The sequence below is a fragment of the Phocoena phocoena genome, chromosome 2 (genome assembly GCF_963924675.1).
Source record: "Phocoena phocoena chromosome 2, mPhoPho1.1, whole genome shotgun sequence".
NCBI classification, from domain to species: Eukaryota; Metazoa; Chordata; class Mammalia; order Artiodactyla; family Phocoenidae; genus Phocoena; species Phocoena phocoena.
Genome location: NC_089220.1, coordinates 169,235,519 through 169,260,224, shown reverse-complemented (window position 1 = coordinate 169,260,224; position 24,706 = coordinate 169,235,519). Strand labels below are relative to the sequence as shown.

At 46.9% G+C, this 24,706-nt stretch overlaps 1 protein-coding gene across 2 annotated transcripts in view; it reads left to right on the top strand.

The window, feature by feature from the left end:
- SEPHS1 (selenophosphate synthetase 1) overlaps positions 1-24,706 on the top strand; it is a 45,536-nt gene that overhangs the window by 14,000 nt on the left and 6,830 nt on the right. The window contains exons 1-7 of one of the 2 annotated variants that reach the window (XM_065901307.1): positions 2,041-2,237; positions 5,041-5,310; positions 10,120-10,223; positions 12,473-12,580; positions 13,501-13,655; positions 17,161-17,251; positions 19,206-19,305. In XM_065901307.1, the coding sequence (XP_065757379.1) occupies positions 5,118-5,310; positions 10,120-10,223; positions 12,473-12,580; positions 13,501-13,655; positions 17,161-17,251; positions 19,206-19,305 (751 nt within the window). In that variant the 5' untranslated portion in view covers positions 2,041-2,237; positions 5,041-5,117. Of the gene's footprint in view, positions 1-2,040; positions 2,238-5,040; positions 5,311-10,119; positions 10,224-12,472; positions 12,581-13,500; positions 13,656-17,160; positions 17,252-19,205; positions 19,306-24,706 lie in introns of those variants that run through there. The other variant, XM_065901313.1, reaches the window with a different exon arrangement.

The window sequence follows — 24,706 nt, the reverse complement described above, 5'->3', positions numbered from 1 at the left end:
TCTGTCCAAGGTCTCTTTCTTTTTCTTCCTCTGCTCCCACTCCTGGTTAATTTCACCCCTTTCCGGGGCTTCAAACTCCATTTATATGCTGATGGTGCCCACATTTGCATCTCAGACTCAGAGTCCACCCCTACTCCTAGGGCCAGACCTAGTTTTACCAATTGCCTTCTGCCTAGAGTATCTGGCGGGTGCCTGAAATTTAACATTTCCAAAGCTGAACTAACCCCCAAACCTGTTTGCTTGCTAATAAGTTCCTGTTTCAACTAGTAGCCTCACTACTCACCCGGTTCCCCCCAAACTAGAAATCTGGGTGTCATCTTACGCCTCTTTCACCAACCATACACGAAATCACCTGAAATTCCTTCCTTTGTCTGTATTCCTGCAAGTTCAGTTCGGATACCCTCGACCCCATGCTTGACTAGTACAATTCCCTCCTCATTAGAGATGTGGCCCCATTCTCCCTTCTGGGAGAGGGCATCCTCCCAAATGTGGTACAGCCTTCTTTTACAAGCTAAACTTGTAAAACCCAAATCTGACAAACTCTGCTGACTACGGCATAAACAGCAAACTCCTCGGCATGAAACATGCATCCTCACAGAGGGCCCTACTCACCTCTGTTGTCACCTTCCCCCAATCCCCAAAATCTTTTTTTCTAGTTGTGACATTTTTTTGCTAAAAAATACACACAACATACCAAAATGCCCCAAACAACTCACAAAATCGATTTTAAAAAGGAGGCGATGAGGGGAGTTAAGATATCTGTATCCTCCTTCCCTGATTCCGAAGGTCTGGAGTGTTGCCTGGGGATTGCCTGTACCTGCGTTTCCCCAGGCGATTCAGAGGCAAATCTAGGTTTGTCAACCAGTGGGTTATGCCACTCTGACAAAAGTCCAACACATCAAAGAATCTAGGCTACTATGCTCTTTCCTAACTTCCTGTAGGGCTGCAGAGAAAAGACAGAGAGGAGCCTGCATCAGCCTGGACTGCCTCCTAGACTGCATCACGATTGCATCCTCACCTAGATCAAAACCTTGGGGAACTGCCAGGCAGAAATTTTAAGAATGAAAAGGGCATCTGCGTAGCCTACAAACCTGACAACAGAACCCACAGCACCTTTCGGTTAAAAAACGCTCCTGCCCCAAAATACATTTGGAAAACGTTGAACCACTCTAGAAAACTTTGATCGGCATCCCCTCCTTCACTTCTCGGTTTTACGGGGAGCCCTAAAAGACGCCATAGGAAAGCATTTTGCTTTATTTTATTCAGCAGTGCCTTAGAAAGTTGAAAACCTGAAAAAAGTAATCTCAGAAGCTGAATCGCTCCTATGGGTGTCCATTCAAACACAAACAGTATTAGACTGCCATGTTTACTTGAACCCGTGGAGAGAAAACAATGTAACTGAGGAACCTTAAGCTTTGACTTCCTACCAAGCACATGAAACGTTCAAGAAACTTTGCAGGACGTGTGAACGTTCACTAAGGCTCATATTAACTCCCGAGCCAGGCTGAACAATAGAAGGGAGACTCGTTATTAACGAAACGCGCCGTCTGTGTTTCGAAGTCCTTCATCGCAGCAGAGGGGGCCTTTCCTCTGCTCCGATTCGATTTTCAAATTGTTTCCACGCTCATTGTCTGCCAGTAGGAACAACGGCAGCGCTTGGGGCGCTTGGGGGAGCAGGTACAGCGTCCCGCAGAATGCAGCGCAGTTGAGCCCGGCCAGGTTTTGGGACACTCCCGGCCCTTCCAGCGGATCAAGGAAAAGGAGGTGGCCCGGGCGCCAAAGGCTGCTGCCAATGCAACTCGCAACTTTTGAAATCAATCCTTTTTGCATCATGCAACGGATGCCACCTCTCCTCTGGCTTGCAACCCCCCACCCCTCCCCCGAGACCAATCATTGCCGCGCTCGGGCCTGCACATCGCCCCCGCCCCCTTGCCGGGCCGCACGCAGCTACCGAGCCGCTCAGGCCGCGGCCCGCCGCCTCTTAAAGGGAGGGAGCCGGCCCTTAAAGGACCCTCGCGCGCGGCGCACGGCGGCCCCGTTCCCGGCAGGGGCCCGCCGAGCCAAGCTGAGCCCCCGCGGCGCCCAGGCGCGGCCCGGGGCCCTCCCGCCCTCCGCGCCGCCGCCGGGAGCGGCCTTTTTATTCAGGCGACGCTTAAGGGAGCCCGGCGGCGCCCGGTGCATTGTGGGAGCGGCGGAGTCCCGTTCGCGGGAGGAGGCGGAGGGCGCAAAGCGAACCGGTAAGCGCCTGGCTCGGGGAGGGGGGGCGAGACACCAGGCTTAAAGGGGAATATTCGTCCGCAGGCCCAGGGCGGCCGTGCGGATCCCCTCGCGGGCCGCCTGGGCGCGCCGGGAGCCGTGCACGGTCGGCGCTCTGCAGCGCAGCCTGGAGAGGGGCCGAGCCAGGGCTTGGTGGGGCCGCTTTAAAAAAGAAGCACCGCCCGCGCCGCCGCCGCCGCCGCTGCCGCGCGGGGCCGAGGAAGGAGGGAGGGAGAAGAGGGCGGGGGAGGAGTGGAGGGGGAGGGCGGCGACGCAGGGGTTAATTTTTTCGCCCGCCGACATTTTTGTGCGGCGGCGGCGGCGGCCCGCGCGCGCGGCGGGAGAACCTAGCCCGGTGCCCGGGGCGCGGCGCGCGGCGCCTCCGGGCCCTCCCCGCCCCCTCGTCCGCGCGCGCCCTCCCTCCGGCCCCGCGGGCGCAGCCTGACCCCGGGCGTCCCGGCCCGGCCGGCCCGCGAGCCGGGGAACCCGCCGCGGCCGGTGGGCCGTGCGCGCCTCACGCCCGCCCCGCGGCCTGGGCCGCGCGGTTCCCGCCGCTGCCGCCGGGACAGAGAGCGGGCGGGCCGGCATGGCCCCGCTGGCCGCCCCGCTCCGCCTCCACCGGGCCGCGCCGCACAAAGAGCCTGGGCCCGGGTGGCCTTTAAAGGCGGCAGCCGGGGATTTAAGGTGTCCCCGAGCGCTGCCCTGCGCGCACCGGCTGCCGCCCCGACGTGTGCTTCCCGCGGGGTGCGCCGCCCCTGCGCCCACGTCGCCGCGTCCCCTCCGTTTTTTATTTCCTAGGCTTGGGAACCTGGGGGGAGGTAGGTACCGGGCCGGGGCTGCCCCCTCTCCCGCCCCCACTTACCGTGCTCCCTCGGCTCTGCGGCCAGCTTGGCGCCCTCGTTTGAAAAAATTAAAACGTGGCCGAGAAGGAAAGGGTTAACCCTTGTTTTTAAATATTCATGTCATTGTTTAAAGGTGTAAACAGGCGGCTTCGGGGGTTGAAGTCGTCTGCGTGTTATGCCAGCCCCCCCCACCATTGATTACGCCTTTCCTCACGTCCCCCTCCACCCCCCCCCCATTTTCTCATCCCGTCCAAAAAATGTAAGAATTTATGTTTTTTTAGGATTCGGATGCGATGTGTGTGATTTACGTCCCTCGTTCCATTTCGAATTTTAAAACTCCTGAGTGCCTTTTGGGCTTAAGGTGTTTTAAACTTTTTGCCCTTAAAAACCTAGGAAGATTTAAAAGGAAGTTAGCCCCCTGAATTCCAAGTGCCCCTCCCCGCCTTTTTTTTTTTTTTTTTGGATAGGGATTGGAGGTAGGAAAATAACTGGATGCCTCGTGAGTTGGATTTTTTTTTTCCCCTGGTAGGAGTGAGGCGGTGTTAAGTGCGAGGCATTTGGTGAGGAAAGGACTGTTGTTTTTGTTCCAAACCCAAGTCAAACTGCTATTGGACTTTTCCTAACTCTAAAATGGCTTCACAATTCCCAGCTCCATAACTTAGCTCTCCTGGCGCCCTCCTTTCGGACAGGTGGTTTTCTTGGAATGTTGGAAGGTTTACTCCTTTACGGTTGTAGGTTTCAAACGGAAATCATTGCTCACCCCAAACATGGTTTTGTAAAGACAGTTTGGATTACTGCCCAAACTCAGACTCTAGGAGATTTATTTGAAATGAGTGATGGGCTTCGCAGGGGATCGAAAACTCTATAAATGGGAATTATGTTCTTAATGATAAATTTTATAGGGGAAACTGACCCTAAAACTTGGGGTGTCTAATTCTATGCCCAGTAAAGTATCGGTCTGGAAGTTTTGTAAACCCCGGGAGCACGTGGAAGGTTTTCGTGTAGCCCCAAAGGCTTCAAGCTTAGAAAAGTTTGTTCCAGAAACGTCCAGTGATACCAAGTACCATAAATGCTAGTGATTTAGTACAGTTTATCACTTTAGGTCTGCAGTGAAACAGTAACGAGCAGTAGCATATTTTATCAATGATGTGTGTGTGTACTGGTTTGTCGGGCGGGGTGTTTGCTTTCTAGGAAGTAGCACTGAGTTAAAACATGAGAAGACTTTCCACTGCTCTCTTGTAGAAAATGAGCTTTGCTGTGTTAAACAGCCATTCCAGCTTTCAAGTTGTGTTCTTTAGAGAGGCTTCCTGTTAGTTTTGGATCATGTCGTGTACTTCTGGCTCAGAGTGAAAACCTGTTTTTCTAAAACTGAATTTAGCGTCGTAAAGAATTTCATCAAATGCATATCCACCGATGTCCTTTTCACCAAAAGTATCTGTTAGGCATATTATTTTTCTTTGTGAGATAGCAAAAGATGGTAAAAGGTCTTCCTGAAAAGTCACTTTAGCCAGGGCATTTAATTTCTAAACCATAGTACTTCCTGGTTGATAGGTGAAGTGACTAGTTTTCCTGTAATGCTGCCGGCTAGAAGAACGTTTGGAACTTTTTACTCAAGATGGCACTGTGTCCTGTAAGTCAGCTGGCCCATAGTTCCGTCTTCCTTGCAGCCCCTCAGAACCACCATTATAACAACACAGACATCAGATCTCCTTCCATAGAATATGTCTCTAATGGTACAGTCACCTTTTAAAATGACTTCTTCTAGATTATGCATCACTGTGACAAACTGTTGTGGTCCCAGATGGCTGTTTCCCTGTGGTCTTGGTGATTGCAGCCCTTTTCATGTTTACTTTTCACTGTCATGTATTCACTCACTAGATTCTTGGCGGGTACTGGTAAGAAGAACTCTTTAATGGTGTCTTTGTGTTTCGGTGCTACCCAGGTGGATCTGTAAAGAAACCAGCCGTGTAGGAGAGGGAGGGGAGGAACCCAGCAGTGAGGTTTGTGCGCCCGAGAACCATGTCTGCGCGGGAGTCCTTTAACCCGGAAAGTTATGAATTGGACAAGAGCTTCCGGTTAACCAGATTCACTGAACTGAAGGGCACCGGCTGCAAAGTGCCCCAAGATGTCCTGCAGAAATTGCTGGAATCCTTACAGGAGAACCACTTCCAAGAAGATGAGCAGTTTCTTGGAGCAGTTATGCCAAGGCTTGGTATGTGAACTGCTGTTTCTTTCATATTTCCCCGAGTAGAGCATCTTGGCTGCAATGTAGTCAGTGAGTCAAAAAACTAGATTTCTCCTCCCATGTTGCCTTTTTTTTTTTTTTAAGTTTCTGCAAGAAGGATTCAAAGAGCAAAGCAATGGTAACTGTTACCTTATTGTAACTTATTTGGAGGAACGACTTGAAAAACATGAAGAAATATGCTCTAACCATTTTGAAACTGTTACTATGCGATTGAGACAATTGTATTACAGTAAGAGCATTTTTTATTAAATTAGAGTAGGAAAGGTGTCGTGCAGGACACCTTTAGAGAGCAGTGCCTGGGTTGGGGGGAACTCGGGGTTCCTGTGCAGCAGGCATTGTTTGAAAAGCTCCCGTGGGGAGGAGGGAGACACAGCAGGTGAGAACACTGGACGGGGTCTGGACTCCAGGACGGCATCTGGACTTGAGAGCCATGTTTCCTTGACCCAGTTCCTGCTGCCATTAGTGGTTTGCCTTTTCTCAAACACAGAGCTCAGAAAGAAATTCTAGGCTACTGGGATGCTGTTTGTTAGCTTCTCTTGTGTGCTTTGTTAAGTACATGATGCAAGACTGTGATCACTTTGCCTTTTGAGTGTTTGACATGTATTCTAGGAGTTTGTGGGTGTTTTGTAGTTATGGTGTATGAGTTGATCAGCTTTCTTACATAAGGTTTTAACTGCATTTCTTTTATGGTCACGTTCTGTCTTACAACACTGGTTTTGAACCTAGGGTACTCCTTTCTTTCCTGATGTATAAAGCAGATAAACGCAGGGTTGCTTTGGGTGGGAGAGGAGAATTCACACCCTGCACTCTCGGGGCCTGTAGGGCTTGCAGGAGCTCAGTTAGAAAATCGTCCTCATCTAGCTGATGTCTCAGCGTGGAGAAATACCACATGAATGAGATGGAGTGGATGTCAGCTTGCTTGTCAAGAAATGAGAATATACTGAGAAAGCTCTTAGATAACTTTGTCGGGAAAGATAAGCTGCCAAATGGGCAGAGACAAATGCAGTCAAAACCTCATGGATAAAGTCATCATTCCCCTCTGTAACCGCCCCCGTTGACTTCTTGAGCACTCCATGGAGCTCAGGAAGGCCGGGTAACCTGTTCCCTGTCACTTGGTGGGGGTCAGGAACTGGCATCCACATCTTCCAATTCCTCCACCCACCATACTGCTTATCATCTGGTTTTTAAGTCCAGACGTGTTCATGGGGAGAGGAGCTGCGTCAGCGGTAACTCAGCAGTGGCAAAAGGGGACAGATGTCGACAGCAAGGGTCCAGGCAGGAGAAAGAGAAATAAATGTTACTCTGTGCAAGTTCGTAACCCTCCTGAACCTCAGTTTTCCCATCTGTAAAATGGGGTAATAATACTCACTGTTTGCAACTGCTGTGAGTACCAGAAATTATCCGCGTATGTATGTATATGCACCATGTGCACCTGTACCCATGTACATAATACTTGTGTATGTATGTATGTTTATATAACGTATACACACAAGTCTGTTGACCTGTATTTAAAATTTTTTTTCTAAAAGAATGTCATATTTCCTGGATTCTAAGGATGAACCGTAACAGTTGTTAAATATACACTTCTATTAAATGTATTCTAACTAAAGAAATGTTAAGATAAGTGTGTCTTAGTACTTGGTACCTCTGTTGCCTGATGCTTAAGAGCTGCCATGTCTTGATGGTTGCTGGCAGTGGGGGTAGAGTGATGATTTGGGTTTGTTTTTTTTTTTTGATGGATAGTTTCAGTCTTGCTGAAACCTAGAATTCCCCGTCACCACCCACTGATGGTTACATACACCCTGCTCGGTCTGGTATTTGAGGCTCCCTCTACTCTGGCATTTACCTGCCCTCTGCCTGTACTGTCCCTCTCTCTCTCAACTCGATACCCTCGTTTGCAAGGCCCATGGCCTGTCCCATTCTCACCCTCTCTCTCTTCCTTTCTTGAAATTTGGTAGGTGATTTGTAGACCAGTCACTACACACCAGTGCTGTCCCAAAGAAAGATGAGGTGAGCCACCTGTGTCATTTAAAATTTTCTAGTACAGATAGTTCCATTAAAAAAAAAAAAAAGAATCAGGGGAATTGAATTCTAATATATTTTATTTAATCCAGTATATAAAAACTATAATTTCAATACATAATTAATATAAAACATGGCTAACAAGACGTCGGTTTTTCTCGGTACTAAGTGTTCAAAATCGAGTGTGTGCACTTGCGGCGCATGTCACTTTGGAATTGCCCCATCTCACGTGCTCGGTAACCGCACGTGGCTGGTGGTTCCCACGTGGACAGCCCTTGACCCTCCTTCTAACACGGAGTGGTGTCCTGGTGGAGAGAGAGGACTTGTAGGAGATGGAAGCTTCTTGTCAGCCCCAGGAGCGTGCTGGGGAGTCATGGTTCACACGCTCTGATGCTGGGTATCAAGAGAAATTAACTGCTTTACAAATCAAAAAGATTGAATTCCAGTTTAAGATTCCCACATTACAAAACATTTAAAGCTAACTTTCAGCAACTCTTTTTAGTGTCTCTTTCAATAGTCCTATAGTTTATATGAAAATCTAAAAGAAAAACAGTATTTCTTCCCTCTTTTCCAAAGTGAATGGTAATAGGCTTGGAACACCCAGTTGTTGGAATGATCGGTTTAGGGGAGCAGTCGGTATGAGTTTAATTGTGGCTCTTGAGTGCTAGAGAGCCCCGCTAGAGGGCGCTTCTGCATACATGCGTCGCTGAGATGAATCATCACATGCTTTCTGATCACTGGTAATGAGCGTTCCATTGTTACAAATTTGTGAGGCTTGCCATTCTGAGGCAAAGTCCTCCATTCCCTCACTGGATCTTCCACCAAGAGTTTCTGCTTTGCCATCCAGTGTAGTAATAAAAAAATCAGCCTGCCTACACAGAGTGATCTTTCACTAAACTTGATTTTATTTTAGTGTTAGTAAGAATGGATCGGGACTTGACACGGTGCTGGGGTAGTTATGAAAGAAAGCCACACGTGGTCCTCTCTGTGTGACTCGGGTGTGACTTATTCTTATTCCGTTTGAAATTCTGAATCGAGACGGTAAACGTCTGCCTGCTTCCTTTCGTACTTCATGGGATTTGTCCTTTGCTTTTGGCCGTTGGGCTGCAAGGTTGAAATACTTCCTAAGGACCAGAGGGCATCCTCTTGAGGGAGGTGAGTGTAGGAAAGCACTCCATTAGGCTTACCTGGTGAGAGGCCAGTCTGAATTTGAAGTGTTTGCATTACAGGTGATTTTTTTTTAAAAAATGTAGCCTGCAGTAGCTAGTCTTGACTGTTTCTAAACTGATTTCAGGAAAAGGGAACTGTTTCTAATTAGCCCATCAGTTGTCTGTGTTATCTTTCTAAATGTTTAGAAACAATTTTTAATAAGTTGAAATATATCCCATAGGCTTGTTAAGCAAATTTTTCTTTCCCTGCTCATTAAGTTAGTAGAGGTGACATCAGTTTCTCATGAGTGGAATGCATGGAATTTTAAAGTTTCTTGGGAGCCACAGTGCTTATGTACATGCTTGATTGGAATCAATGAATACTTGTTCTAGCATTGTCCTTTTCTTTCTTCTTTCCTTCCTTCCTTCCTTTCTCTCTTTCTCTTTCTTTCTCCCTTCCTTTCTTATTTTTGTCATTTTTGACTAAAATGTAGTATAATAGCATTTTTAAAAATTTTTCTTTATTTTTGGCTGCATCGGGTCTTTGTTGCTGCGCACAGGCTTTCTCTAGTTGCGGCAAGCGGGGGCTACTCCTCGTTGAGGTGCGTGGGCTTCTCAATTGCAGTGGCTTCTCTTGTTGTGGAGCACGGGCTCTAGGCGCGCAGGCTTCAGTAGTTGTGGCATGTGGGCTCAGTAGTTGTGGCTCACGGGCTCTAGAGCGCAGGCTCAGTAGTTGTTGCGCACAGACTTAGTTGTTCTGTGGCATGTGGGATCTTCCCGGACCAGGGCTTGAACCCGTGTCCCCTGCATTGGTAGGCGGATTCTTAACCACTGCACCACCAGGGAAGCCCTATAATAGCATTTTTTTTTTTTTAATTTATTTATTTATTATTTTTGGCTGTGTTGGGTCTTCGTTGCTCGTTGCAGTGCACAGGCTTCTCATTGCAGTGGCTTCTCTTGTTGCGGAGCATGGGCTCTCGGTGCGTGGGCTTCAGTAGTTGTGGCTCGTGGGCTCTAGAGTGCAGGCTCAGTAGTTGTGGCACACGGGCCTAGGTGCTCTGTGGCATGTGGGATCTTCCCGGACTAGGGCTTGAACCAGTGTCCCCTGCATTGGCAGGCGGATTCTTAACCACTGCGCCACCAGGGAAGCCCTAGCATTTTATATGTGTAAAATATTTTACAGATTTTCTGTTGGAAAAACAGAATCATGCCCAAAGATATACTCCTAAGTAACTATGGAGAAGACAACCCAAGTTCCATTTGTGCTGTTCTCATCTTTACAGAAATTCTGTATGGTGCCAGTCACGTGATACAGTAACACAAAGGAAACTTCCTGTTCAAGGCATCGTTAAAGTCTAAAAATTGTACCATGTTGAAGTTGAGTCTTATGACTAACAAATTGTGTTCTCATTTTCTATCTTAAGCTGGTTTTGTTTCACGTTTATTGCAGTTATGCTTCTTGATAGGAAACACATTGCTTTGTTGGCGGTGAGCAGTGTTCCGTAAGTGTCTTATGCAAAACCCCTCCTATTCAGAACACTGCAGGTACAAAATGACATGGCTCTTCCTGTTGACTTTTGGATGATGATGACCCCCATCTTTGCAGGCATTGGGATGGATACCTGTGTCATTCCTTTGAGGCACGGCGGTCTTTCCTTGGTTCAAACCACAGATTACATTTATCCCATCGTCGATGACCCTTACATGATGGTAAGTTTAACCGACGTGTTTTTACATCTGGAACTGCTTACTCTTTTGGTTTTGGGTGGTGGCTGGGGTTTTGTTATTCTTGTGTGGGTTTTTTTGTTTTCGTTCTACACAAATTGCTCTCATCCTACCCCTGCCCTGACTCCCGTGGTTGTAGATCTGATCTGGTCGATCCCTTGCTCACACTTGGCACCGTGCATGAGGCAGGCAGTTAAGGTGGATGGGGCGTGTCCCCTGCTGCTTTCGTACCTGCCTGTGTGTCTGTGCCAGAACACCTGTGGTCTGTTAAGCATGTCTGTTGTGTTTGTAGTTTTCTTCTTTATTTCCTTGTACTTTTCTTTCTGGGACATTTGTAAACGCCACACTCCTGTGTTTCACCATCCTCTGTAATAGGACTGATCCTAGATGTCTCTGTCCAGAAAGAAAGAGCTTAGCATCTCATCACCACTAAACCTGACCGTTGATCCTGAATCTGGTCATTCCCCCTCCCTGTGTCTTTTTTTTTTTTTTTTTTGCGGTACGCGGGCCTCTCACTGTTGTGGCCTCTCCCCGTTGCGGGGCACAGGCTCCGGACGCGCAGGCCCAGCGGCCATGGCTCACGGGCCCAGCCGCTCCACGGCACGTGGGATCCTCCCGGACCGGGGCACGAACCCGCGTCCCCTGCATCGGCAGGCGGACTCCCAACCACTGCGCCACCAGGGAAGCCCTCTCCCCATGTCTTATTCCACTGTGTGGCGTGTGCATCTGCCTGCTGATCACGCTCTGCCCCGACACCCCGTCCTGCTCATCGCAGGGTGGTCGCCAGCAGCCCCTCCTTCTTCCCAGCTGGGCCCTCCACCCTGGCAGCTGGGAGGAGCCGATGAAGAGATTGGCAACATCCTATCATTAGAAAGTGCCGGAGGCCCTTCCTCGTGCCAGGGGCACTGGGATCGAGCCCCACACGTAGGGACTGAGGCCGGGAGGTCTGAAGGTGGAGACAAGCACGCACGCTCCCAGAAACCTGTTTCTCGCCTCTCCTCTGGCGCAGCGGTCCTGAGAGCCACGCACGCCACTCCCCCGGTGTCCCACCTGTCCAGGGGCCCAGGGGGCTAGAACCGGAGTTCATCCTGTGCCAGCATCTCGTAGAAGGACCCCAGCGCCCACGCAGAAGGGGCAGCAGGTCGCTGCAGCCCGAGCCTGTGGTTGGCGCCTCCCAACTGCTGATGGCGCTGCGCCCGTTACCTCGAGTGAGTCACAGGAGGTGATCAGGCTCCCTGCCGACCCGCCAGGAGGTCGTGAGACAGCATAAACGGGCAACGAAATGGCCGCTGGAAGTGATAGTAACTTGTGGTTTGATTACCCTTACGTCAGAAAGAAAAATCGGTCGTTTTCTCCTTTACTGTCTAGAGAAGGGCAACTTTAAAAATTTTTTTAAATGTCTGTTGGCAGTAGAAAATCTTTATTACCACATTTCTGTTGAGTACTGTTTCAGAGTTCCTCAATAAAACCTTATAGTTTACTGGGAAATGCTTCCCTTTGTCTTTAGAAAACAATCTGATTTCAGGCCTAGGTGTCGTTTATTTCTTCTTTTTGTTTCTCAACCAAGATGATTTTCCTGTTTATCTCGTACAAGAAGCTCCCCAGATTTCTCCGTCTAGGTATATAAAACCCATCTTCTCTATAACCAATAAAGGTGACATTTTTAAGGATCTGCTCGGGAGAAGCGGCGGCTCCACGTCGTCTTTTTTTTTTTTTTTTTTTTTTTTGCGGTATGCGGGCCTCTCACTGTTGTGGCCTCTCCCATTGCGGAGCACAGGCTCTGGACGTGCAGGCTCAGCAGCCATGGCTCACGGGCCCAGCCACTCCGAGGCATGTGGGATCTTCCCGGACCGGGGCACGAACCCGTGTCCCCTGCATCGGCAGGCGGACTCCCAACCACTGCGCCACCAGGGAAGCCCTCCACGTCTTCTTTAGCACAGTTGTTTCCCAGCACTTCCACTCCGGCTCCTCTGAAACCAAGCACTCCAAGCTTTTCCCCGACATCTCCCCGCTCCGTTCCGCACCCAAATAAATTGCAGACCTCTCCCTAAAGTTGAGAACGGGAAAGAACCTGGAGACGACGGGTGTTGCACGAGAAAGGAGAGGTGGTCACGGGAATGCCCGAGAGTGGCTCTGTGCTGGAGGAAAGGCGGTGAGCCCAGGAGGCACAGAGCCGGGGCCCACGTCCCGGCGAGTCCGCCGTGGCGTCTGCTCACGTCTCCCGTCTCTTCCAGGGCAGGATAGCCTGTGCCAACGTCCTGAGCGACCTCTACGCCATGGGGGTCACAGAGTGCGACAACATGCTGATGCTTCTCGGGATCAGCAACAAGATGACCGACAGGGTAAGCGGGAGCCGGTCCGGCCGCGTCCTCGGCCCCGGCCGTGGTCCGACAGGGTAAGCGGGAGCCGGTCCGGCCGCGTCCTCGGCCCCGGCCGCGGTCCTGTTGCTCGTCTGGCCGGCCCTCCTCCCCCGCCGTGAAGTCAGGCTGTCCGTGTCCCACCCGCCCTCTGCTTTTTGGCAGTTAGCAGCGAATTAGAAGAGGCTGGCCTCTTCGTGTCTCCATCCCCACCCGCTGCTTCCGCTTCTCTCCTGGGCAAACCGAAGCCAGCACGTTTGCGTGCGTGTGTTGTGGTGACGTTTAGGCCGCAGTAACAGCACCTCCGGGCCGGGCACCCGCCTCTTCGGTCACGGTTGGCTGGTGATGTGGACGGCGGTGGGGCTGGGGTGCCCTGTGCTCACCCGCTAGCATCTGTGGCCTCGCTGCCTGACCCCCTCCTTGGCCCAGAGGTGAACTCCTTTTTAGATTATTTTTGACAGGTAATTGGTTTCGTCCCCGCCAGAAGTTTGCCCTGCGCATAGAACTGAGCATTCAACAGGCCCTTCTCTGCCCTCACAGCGTGCTCTCGGGCCACTGCTTGTACACAGACACCCGGAGCGGGCGCGTGGGCACGCGTTAGCTGGTCACGGGATGGTTAAGGACTGTCCAGAGAGCTGGCTCAGGTACAGGGCAGCCCTGTGCACCCAGCCTGTTCCGGTGTTTGCTCCTCTGTCGTCTGGGCTACATTCGCTTTGTGACCTAGAGCCTCTTCCGACTTTTGAGAAAAGCGCTACCATGTGAACTGTTCCCTGCCCCTTCTGTAAACTCTCAGGGCTTCCTGTAAGGGTTTTATGATCTTTTTATAACTACAGGGGTAGACTCTCTTTTCTGGGTTTTGAACTGAATGATGTGACTTTTAAATTTGTGTCCTTTTTAAACCGTAGGAAAGGGATAAAGTGATGCCCCTAATTATACAGGGTTTTAAAGACGCAGCAGAGGAGGCCGGAACATCTGTAACCGGCGGCCAAACAGTGCTAAATCCCTGGATTGTTTTAGGAGGTGTGGCTACAACTGTCTGCCAGCCCAACGAATTTATCATGTAAGTTGATTATGGTTTCATGTCCCCTGGCCAGGTTCTCTCTCTCTCTCTCTCTCTCTCTCTCTCTCTCTCTGTGTCTCTCTCTCTCTGTCTCTCTGTCTCTCTCTCTCTCTCTCTGTCTCTCTCTCTCTCTGTCTCTCTGTGTCTCTCTCTGTCTCTCTCTGTGTCTCTCTCTGTCTCTCTCTCTCTCTCTCTCTGTCTCTTCTTTAAAAATATATTTATTGAGATACTAATTCACATACCATACAGTTCACTTATTTAAAGTGTTTATAAATTCAGTCGTCTTTGGTATAGTCACAGGGTTTTGCAACCCTCACTAGAGTCGACCTCACGACACTTTTATTGCCCCAGCGAGAAACTCCATCCACCCCCTCGGCTGTCACACCCCACCGCCAGCCCCCATCTCCATCCCCCATCTCCATCCTGGCTTCTTCCACGTCACAGAATATTGGCTAATCTTTTTAAGGTGTATCCATTTTGCAGCATGTATCAGTACCTCATCCCTGTTTATAAAAAAGTTTTAGATTTTTTTTACTGAAGTATAATTCATATAACGAAATTTCACATAACATGAAATTTAGCTTCTTAAAGTACGCAAGTCATTGGTTTTTAGTATTCATGAAGTTGCGCAACCATCACTATCCAATTCCAGAACATTTCCGTCTCCTCAAGAAAGAAACCTTGTATCCACAGCAGCCACTCCCAACTCCCTCCTCCCCCATCCCCTGGAAGCCACAGATCTACTTTCTGTCTCATGGATTTGCCTGTTTTAGACATTTCATATAAATGGAATCATGCAACATGTGATGTTTTATGTTTGGCTTCTTTCACTTAGCGTGTTTTTAGGGTTCATCCATGTTGCATGTGTGTCACTACTTCATTCCTTTTTATGGGTGAATAACATTCCATTGTATGGACAGTTTATTCATCCAGTCATAGGTCATGGACCTTTGAGTTATTTCCACCTGTGGTGCGTGATGCAAACATTCGTGTGCAAGTTTTTTTGTGTGGATATACATTCCAGTTCCCTGGGGTAGATACCTAAGAATTACTGGGTCATGTGGTAACTATTTAACTTGAGGAACAGACTAAGGCAGCTGCACTGTTTTACCTGCCCACAGCCATGGATGGGACCCTGATGTCTCCACATCCTCTCACCAGGACTTGTTTTACTGTCTTTTTGGTAATAGCTGTCTTAGTGGGTATGAGGCGACATCTCACTGGGTTTTGATTGGCATTTCCCCGGTGGCCAGGTCTGTGAGCATCTTTTCTTGTGCCCTCTGGCCATTTCTAGATCCTTGGAGAAGTTTCTCTCTCAACAGAAGTTGGCCCTTTTCGTGTTTGATGTCTTACTCAGAAAAGCCACCTTGTCCTATTCTTAGAGGAAGCAAAAGCTCCGTTTGTTTTATCTGATTTTGTGAGCAGGCACTGTGTTCAGAACTCCAGGGGTGTGAAAGGCCCTGCGGTGCAGAATCCCTCACCTGCCCTCAGTCATTAGTGGCAAACACTTTGACCAGTCTTGGGTATTTTTAACCAAGTAACTCTTGACATTCAGATTATCTTCAGTTATGTTGACATTACACATAGTACTCCAATGCATAGATCATCTTGCATGTGTGACTCTTGGTAAGAAATTTTTCAGCATGGAATTGCTGGGTCCATTGCCTGTGCACCATAATTCTGATCGATGTCTTCAGTTTGCCCTTCATAGAGGCTCCACCAGCAATGGGTGAGAGTGCTGGGTTGCCCCATCCTAACTAGCACAGCCTGGTGACAGCCTCCTTGGTCTTTGCCTTACTCCTGAGAGTAAGGGTGAGTGTGTAATTTTCATGTATTCATGTCTTTGGTCCATTTTTTTGACTGATGGGTGTGTCTGTGTTAAGGGTCTTGCCTTTTACCTACATCCAGGTTTTATTTTCCTATGTTTTATGTTGGTAGTTCTCAAACTTTCCACTTAGATGGGACAAGAGAACTTGCACCTGTCTCCCCCATTCCAGCTTTCCCATAGAAAAGGAACCCAGCTGTAGCCAAAAAACGGGAGAGGAAAGAACAATAAAACAGGCTTCAATGAATTTTTTGTCAACAACATGTACGCTTACTTTGTAAAATAAGAATGCACCTATGCAGGTGATAACATTTTGTAAAAGACTGCCCACAAACTTCAAAGTAACCCAGCAATGTTGTCATACTTCACTTGCTGATACAGATTTGTAGGTTGCACGTAGCCAGTGACGCACAAGAGCGCATCAGCTCTCAGGTGCAGTTGAGTCAGAATTGAAAGGCATTTATGTCTTACGGTCCCGTTTTTGGAAAGTGAGTTTCTGGTACACCCTCCCAGAATTAACATTTTTCAAAGCTAGCAATGGATATAGATATTACAGGATGAGTCGAGGAGCTAGTTGTTGATTTTTAAGTCTGTGCCCTTGGCTTTTTAATCGACTCGTATGAGTATGTGAGTTGTTCGCTGTCAGGGGATGGGATGGCTGTGTGGACAGCTCCTTGAACTTGGACAAGAAAGACATGAGTGCTAGACCCGTGTCCTGGTCGTGAGGATACAAGTGAGATGGGAGTTTTGTCTGAGGGGGGACAGTCTTTCTGCTTTTAGGGCTGCCTTTTTTTAGTATTTGCCTTCTGTCTTTAAGACAGGGACCAACCAGGGACCCTGTGTACCAAGTAGGAAACTTATTGGTCATAACTCTGAGTTTGAAACATTGATGCTGAAATCACCAAAACATTAGACCCACGGATTCTAGCCAAATCCCACATCCTGAGAAATCCCACCTGCATCTCTATCATATAAGTGATTGTAAAAAAAAGAAAGAGAGAGAAAGGGAAAGAAAGAGAGGAGAGAGAGAGAGAGAGAGAGAAAGGAAGGAAGGAAGGAAAGAAAGAAAAGGAACAACCGTTTTTGTTCCAGAAGTCTTGTTGCCTCAGAACCCTGGTGGGTCTGTGTTGAAAAGTACACAAGAGGGCTTCCCTGGTGGTGCAGTGGTTGAGAGTCCGCCTGCCAATGCAGGGGACACAGGTTTGTGCCCTGGTCCGCGAAGATCCCACACGCCGCGGAGCGGCTGTGCCCGTGAGCCGTGGCCACTGAGCCTGCGCATCCGGAGCCTGTGCTCCGCAATGGGAGAGGCCACAACAGTGAGAGGCCCGCGTACCACAAAAAAAAAAAAAAGAAAAGTACACAAGAGCATGGTTGAATCGGGGCCTAAGGAGGCCTTTGAAGACTAAGCGATTTGCTTTTTTGGGAAACTGATAAGTCACTGGCCTAAGTGTTGTCGAAGTCCGCGGCCTCCTCGCTTTTCATTTAATGTTTTGTTCGTCAGTCATCCTAGTAGTAAACGGCAGAGCTCTAATACATGGCATTAGTTGGCTTAAATATAAGTGAGTGTTTGCAAACACACAAGTGGTTTTACCGGCCTTTTCTTTCTCCTGTTTAACCGACAATGATGAACTTATCTCCTCGGTTGATTTGACAAGGACCTGCCTGTGCTCTCTTCTTCAGGCCAGATAACGCAGTGCCAGGCGATGTGCTCGTGTTGACCAAGCCCTTGGGGACGCAGGTGGCTGTGGCCGTGCACCAGTGGCTGGACATTGTGAGTGACCTTCACCTTCCGGTGTCAGCAGTGTGGTTTCTAAAATAAGCTCTTCTAGTTTTAGTGCCAGGGAGTGTGCTGTCCATCTAGGCCTTCCGAAATCCTGGGAATTGTCCCTATTCTTTTATTAGATCCAGTTTTCACGTATTGAATGCTTGAAGTAGGTAATCCCCTGCTCGGGGTTCAGAGATAATCCATAATGAGAATTTGGGGGACAGTGAGTGCAGTTTGTCTGTTCATTTGGTGCTGAGATGGGTATGTCTTTCATACTTAAACATCACTAAAAAAAAAAAAGGAGGCAGTTCCCTGGCGGTCCAGTGGTTAGGACTCCGCACTTTCACTGCCGAGGGCCCAGGTTCAACCCCTGGTCGGGAACTAAGATCCCGTGAGCCGCGCAACGGAGCCAAAATAATAATAATACAGAGGAGAATATGTGCAAGGTTTGATATTTGAGGTTTAAGGCCAGGCTTATTGACAGTTTAAATTATTTTAGTCATGAGTTTTTTGGTCATTTCTGGTTGCTTGTTTTGTCTTTTTAAGCTAATTAGTAACTCAGAACATTTTGATAAATAATTATGTCGTGGAGAAAGCATCTAGAATATGAAAATATTTATCCTGAGTCACTTTTCAAGTGAGCTATGATCAGTTGTTCTTCATTTAAGACTTTTCATTGCCATAACAACTCAAAAATTAATATGATTGTGGTATATTCTCGCATACCTCAATGCTTTTAATTTCTACAACTGTCATCTGAAACCATCAGTCCTGAGAAACAATTGAAAATGAACAATTTTATGTTGTTCGTCAACCAGGTATATCTTAGCTTGACAAACAGAACAGAGAAAATCTCTTAAGGAGGCCGCATTCTTAGTTATTTTTCCCTTCTCATCCAGTGAGAATGGGGAGATTTCCCATCAGGTGTGATCACCTGGGAGTCAGACCATAGGGCTTTTATAGGCCAGTAATCCAGAGGTGCTTTCCAATACGACTGCCCAGGTGAGGCAGAGGGGGTCCAGGAGGAGGGGCTCTGGGATCCTTCTGTTTGTCCCACCCCCAGCTTGACACTGCCTTTGCTTTTTTTTAACCAGTTTCTTAAAGATGCTCAGAATTGAAAAAAGCAAGTTTCAAAGGCAAAGTAACAGCACAATACCCTTTCATAAAGGTCGGAAGCAACCCAAGAGTATTGTTTGGGCATCTGTATGTACGAGGATACTATTTTTTTGAAACACAGGGAAATGACAAGTGTAAAATTCAGAATCATTGTTACCTCTGGGGGAGAGATGGGGGCAGGGGGATAAGGGAGGGACGCAGACATAGACTTAAGTTACTTGTTGGGCAGTAGATGTTGGGTATTACCAAGAAAGGAACAAACGCACGAATGCTGGCTATTAAAATGGACCGTGATGACTGTGTGTCATGAACTTCAGCATCGCGATGCCAGATCCTTTAAAAATCAGACTGAGGAAGAAGGGGGAAGACGGCAGTCTTTCAGAGGATGTGCTTTGTGGTCACCCATGCCGTCCGCATAGCTGATACAGTTCAAGTTGTTTCCCATTCATTTGTCCCTCAAGAGGACTTGATCCCAGAATTCAGGGAAAGTCAGTAAGAGTATAAATTACATGAAAAATGAAAGCCATCCGCTTACTAGGGGAGATGGAGAAGAGAACCCAAGGACATTCAGAACTGTCTTGCTGGTTTCAAGTTTCCAGTACGCTGCAGTGTTTGACTACAGAGGTGTGGCTGAGGACAGAGAAGGTGCCAGATGATATATCTAACGGCCACTTAAAGCAGTAGTCACGGGGGGAAGAGTTAGAAAACTAAATATTGTGTGCAGAATTAGGGAAGCAGAACACCCCAGAAGATGGCTAAGGAAAAAATACTCTTTCAGTGGTTAGAAGCAAAGACTGATCACGTTTTTCTCTCTTTGCTCCCTCACCTGTGTTCCTGTCATTAGCCTGAGAAATGGAATAAAATCAAGCTGGTGGTCACCCAGGAGGATGTGGAGCTGGCGTACCAGGAGGCGATGATGAACATGGCCAGGCTCAACAGGACAGGTGCGGCCAGGGCTCGCCACGCAGGGGTTGGCCAGCTTTCTGAGCAGGGCTGGGACGGGAGACACTTAGGGCTTTGTGGGCCACAGACAGTCTCAGTTGCATTGATTTTCTTTTCCCCCCATGACTCTTTTAACACGTTTCTTTAAAAAAAAAAAAAAAACAGAAAACAAAAAACCAGAATACATTCTTAGCTGGAGGAACTGGCCGTGGGCCAGGTTGGGCCAGTGATTGCAGAGCCCCCTCTGTCGGTGCCTGGAGCACCGGTGGGACTCCAGCTATGTCGTGCGTTCTTGACAGAAGCGTGGGGTAAATGTGACTCACCTTAGAGGAAGTAAACGGCTGGCCACTGGCCTGAACGTTGCGCTAGGTCAGGTGGTGAGGCCGTGAGCGTTTGTCCCCAGCCACTCCTCTCTGAGCTGTGCGTCTGGAATTCTCCAGAGCACTGCGCCTGTGCCAGCATCTGTGTCCCCTCTGGCTTAGAATCGCTCACCGTGGGGGCAGTGCCAGGCACCGGGGAGAAGCAGAGAAGTATGGATGAAGTCATCAGTTCACTTTATGAATCTGTGAAATGGAGAGCTGAGGTCACATTTTCTCTCTGTTGCTTCAAATTCTACATTCCTATGATTATGGGCAGCATTGAATTCCTCTGCACCCCAATAAAAACAGAAGAGAAATTTATATAGCATGTTTTCAGAAATACTTGACTGACTTATTAATTTAAAGTGTTAACCTTGTCATATTTTTAATTCCCAGATTTGTGTATATAAATGAGTAATGACACTCATGCCATAATATTTTGACATTTCATTTCTAGTTCTAGCTTCTTAATACTGATTAGAAAGTAATAATAATAGTGGTTACCATTGATTTGATAGTTATTATGTACCAGGAACCTGACATATTTTCTTATTTAATTCTTCTGACAACCTTATCAAGGTAGCTACTATTATTCTCATTTCACAGGGAGGTTAAGTAACTTGCTCAAGGTCACAGCTCATCGATGGGGACCTAGGATTTGAAGCCAGATACGCTTTTAATGCTTTGAAACTACTGCTTATAATGCCTTTAAGTGTTATATTCTATCCTTTTCTTAATGATTTAGTAAGAAATCAAGGCCCTCTCCACAGCCTTTGTGCATAGTAATTGAACCAGTACTTTGTACTATGCTAAGAATCTTAAAAGTAGCTTAAAGCAAAACAGGAAAGTTCAGGAAACAGCCAGGGTTCATCTTCTGGGAAGCAGCAAAGCTGCCGAGGGACTCACTTGATGCAGTTTAAGCATCTCACAGCTGATTTTCATTAGCGTTCATACCTGTATAGAAAGCACCAGGTATACTTTGTAATTAAGAAGGAAGCCCGGGCTTCCCTGGTGGCGCAGTGGTTGGGAGTCCGCCTGCCGATGCAGGGGACAAGGGTTCGTGCCCTAGTCTGGGAAGATCCCACATGCCGCGGAGCGGCTGGGCCCGTGAGCCGTGGCCGCTGAGCCTGCGCGTCCGGAGCCTGTGCTCCGCCACGGGAGAGGCCACGGCAGTGGGAGGCCCGCGCACCGCAAAAAAAAAAAAAGAAGGAAGCCCTTGTTGGGTGTCTTTGAAGTCCTAACCTCTGACCAGCCAGAGGAACCCTTTCTGGAAAAGCATCTGTGTGGGTCGCTCTGTACAGAGGATTTGGAAGCAAACCAGCATTTAGAATGTGAGCTCCAGGAGGGCAGGGAGCTCTCTTTTGTTCACTGCAGTGTCCACAGAACTTAGAAGAGTGAAGGACACACCACAGGGGTCATTAAATCTGGATGGAATGAGTGAACTCTGTGCTAGTCCTTCTTTTTGGTACTTTATGGACATCTTTTGAACAATCCTGTGAATTGGATCCTGTTTTTCCTCCTTTGTCTGAAAAGAAATACATGTAAGGAATACACGCAGGTCTATTCTCAAACCCAAATCTGTCCAACTTTATAAAGGCCACTGTTTCTCCCACTTGTTCTATCTACATAAGCCTGTGATAGAAATTGGTACAGTTTTATTCTGGAAATATCAGTTTTCTTCCTCATCATTAATTGCATGTTGTATTTAAGGACCTGGGTTTGGGTTGTGTGGTATCCTATTTTGGAACTTTGAAGATACTTGAAGACGAAGTTCTAGATGAAGTTCAAAAATCTTATCCTAAAACAAGTCCCTGTTTATTTAGTTACTCAGGGTTCGCTGAGCCAACAGTCAGAAATCTCATCCCTCCCATTCTACAACTTACCCCAAATGACTCTGAACCCAATATATGTAATACTTAAGCCATGAAGTCTTCAATTATTTAAAAAGAAGAAGAAATTTGACTGTTGAACAGGGGATCTCAAAAGATCTTCTCCGAAACTCTGATTTTAAAGTCACTTTAGAGTGTGAAAAGAGGGCTTCCCTGGTGTTGCAGTGGTTAAGAACCCACCTGCCAGTGCAGGGGACATGGGTTTGAGCCCTGGTCCGGGAAGATCCCACATGCCACAGAGCAACTAAGCCCGTGCGCCACAACTACTGAGCCTGAACTTTAGAGCCCACAAGCCACAACTACTGAAGCCTGCACACCTAGAGCCCGTGCTCCACAACAAGAGAAGCCACTGCAATGCGAGGCCCTCGCACCGCAACAAAGACCCAACGCGACCAAAAATAAATAAATAATTTTTTTAAAAAAATGTGAAAGATTTTTTTCCAACATCTGCCTTTCCCATCTTGTTTATTAAAAATTTTTATTAGATACTGAGTTGATAAAAAAGTTATTTTATAAAATTTGTGCAGGGCTTAAGGAACAGCAGTACAGTACCCATGTGTCTACCATCTCATGTGAGAAAGAGAACCTGGCCTTACAAGCCCCAAGGGGCCCCTCCCACACCCAGCTCGGGGAAAGGGGCGACGCTGTTCTGAATCTAATGTTTATTCTCATGTGTTCTAAACTGTTTTTGCCACATAGCCTTGTCCCCTTGAGCAATAAGTTAGTTTTGCATTTTTTGCTTTATTAAATCATCCCTGTGTCATTTTATTTCCTTTTTGCTGTTTTGTACACTGTTCAATATTCCTGAGTGTCAGTTCCTGGTGTGTGTAGCTGGATTTCATTGTTTTCACCACTGTATAATCTTCCACTCCATGACTGACTGCTGCTGAGAACTTCTGGTGCACATGTGTAGGAAAGAGGGCAGTACTGCCTCGGCTTTTCTAGAAGGTGCTAAATGATTCCCAGAGTGGTGGTATACCACAGTTTTTGAGAGTATGCTACATTTTAAAGATTCTTTAATATGTTTTCTCTTCCTGTTTATTTTCTATAGTTTTTCTACTGTAAAAAAAAAATCATGTTAACTATAGAAAAGCTTTCAGAAAATGAAAAAAAAGGAGAGAAAAAACATTGTTCATAATCCCACCAGCCAAAAACAGCTTCTGTTAATATTTTTATGTATTTTTCCTTTGGTTGGTTGGTGGTTTACTGTTGTCTTATTGTTGACGTTGTAAACGAATGGTTAGCGTACATTTTACTTATATTTGGAATTTGCTTTTATTCATTTAATATCACTAAATTCTTTTTTCCATATTATATAATCCTAGTACACATAATGTTTAATGTCCAGATGTTCTACCAGAGTGATATGCCATAACTAAATTACTTTTTGCCTAGTTTTGAACAATTTATTTTGAGATCAAATTTTTTTATAATTTTTTTTTCCTGCATTCCAGGAGTATTTCTTTGGCAATATTCAACATTAAGTTGAATTGTAATTATTTAATTCTGTGTTCTCAGATGTTCTCATCACTTACAACCAAGGCTTTTCATTCGTACTTCTCTTCCTGTGCCGTTCAAAATGTCTAAGGAGGGCTTCCCTGGTGGCGCAGTGGTTGAGAGTCCGCCTGCCGATGCGGGGGACACGAGTTCGTGCCCCGGTCCGGGAAGATCCCACATGCCGCGGAGCGGCTGGGCCCGTGAGCCGTGGCCGCTGAGCCTGCGTGTCCGGAGCCTGTGCTCCACAACGGGAGAGGCCACAACAGTGAGGGGCCCGGGTACCGCAAAAAAAAAAAAAAAAAAAAAAAAAGTCTAAGGAGTCTTTTTCCTTTCTTTGGTCCTTCAAATTAAGTAGTTTAACAATAAGAAAGTAATTTGTAATGGATTTATTTTTACCCATGTGGGTTATTAGTTTGTTTATAATTTGAACATTTAAGATTCCCCATCCTTAAGTTGTAGACATTATTGGTAGGGATACAGTATGGCAGAACACTATGCGGGAGTGTTTGGTCATATCTAGCAAAATCCTGTGTACGTTTATTTTGACCCAGAAGTCCCACTTCTGTACGTCTGTCCCAGAGGCCAAAGTATGAAATGACATGTGTACAAGGCTATTCATTGAAGCACTGTTTATAACTGCAAAAGAAGGAAACAGTCTTAAATGTCCATCACTAGGTGACTGATTGGATTATCTCATCTCTGTGCACAGAGGAATACTATACAGCCATAAAAAGGAACAAGAAATCTTTATTACTAGGGAGCTATCTCTAGGATATGGCCAGATGAAAAAAGCATGTTCATAAATGAATATGAATTATGTTCATAAATGAATTTGTATGTTCATAAATGTATGTTCATAAATGAATATGAATTAATAATATGTATTTTATACTTTCAAAAAGAAACAATGGAAGAAATAAATCATTAATAAAAATGGTTACATATAAGAGGGAATAGGGAGGAAGCAGACCCTCTCTGAACATGCTTTGTTTTGTAAGTTTGACTTGGAAATAAATGTTTTGTATAGTTTTCTATACTTAAAATGGCATATTTTACAAATCCGAACCAAATTTTTTTTTTTACATCTTTATTGGAGTATAATTGCTTTACAATGGTGTGTTAGTTTCTGCTTTATAACAAAGTGAATCAGTTATACACATACATATGTTCCCATATATCTTCCCTCTTGCGTCTCCTTCCATCTCACCCTCCCTATCCCACCCCTCTAGGTGGTCACAAAGCACCGAGCTGATCTCCCTGTGCTATGCGGCTGCTTCCCACTAGCTATCTATTTTACGTTTGGTAGTGTATATATGTCCATGCCACTCTCTCACTTTGTCACAGCTTACCCTTCCCCCTCCCCATATCCCCAAGTCCATTCTCTAGTAGGTCTGTGTCTTTATTCCTGTCTTAGGTTCTTCATGACATTTTTTTCCCCTTAAATTCCATATATATGTGTTAGCATACGGTATTTGTCTTTGTTTTTCTGACTGACTTCACTCTGTATGACAGACTCTAGGTCCATCCACCTCATTACAAATAGCTGTTTCGTTTCTTTTTATGGCTGAGTAATATTCCATTGTATTTATGTGCCACATCTTCTTTATCAGATGGACACTTAGGTGGTTTCCATCTCCGGGCTATTGTAAATAGAACTG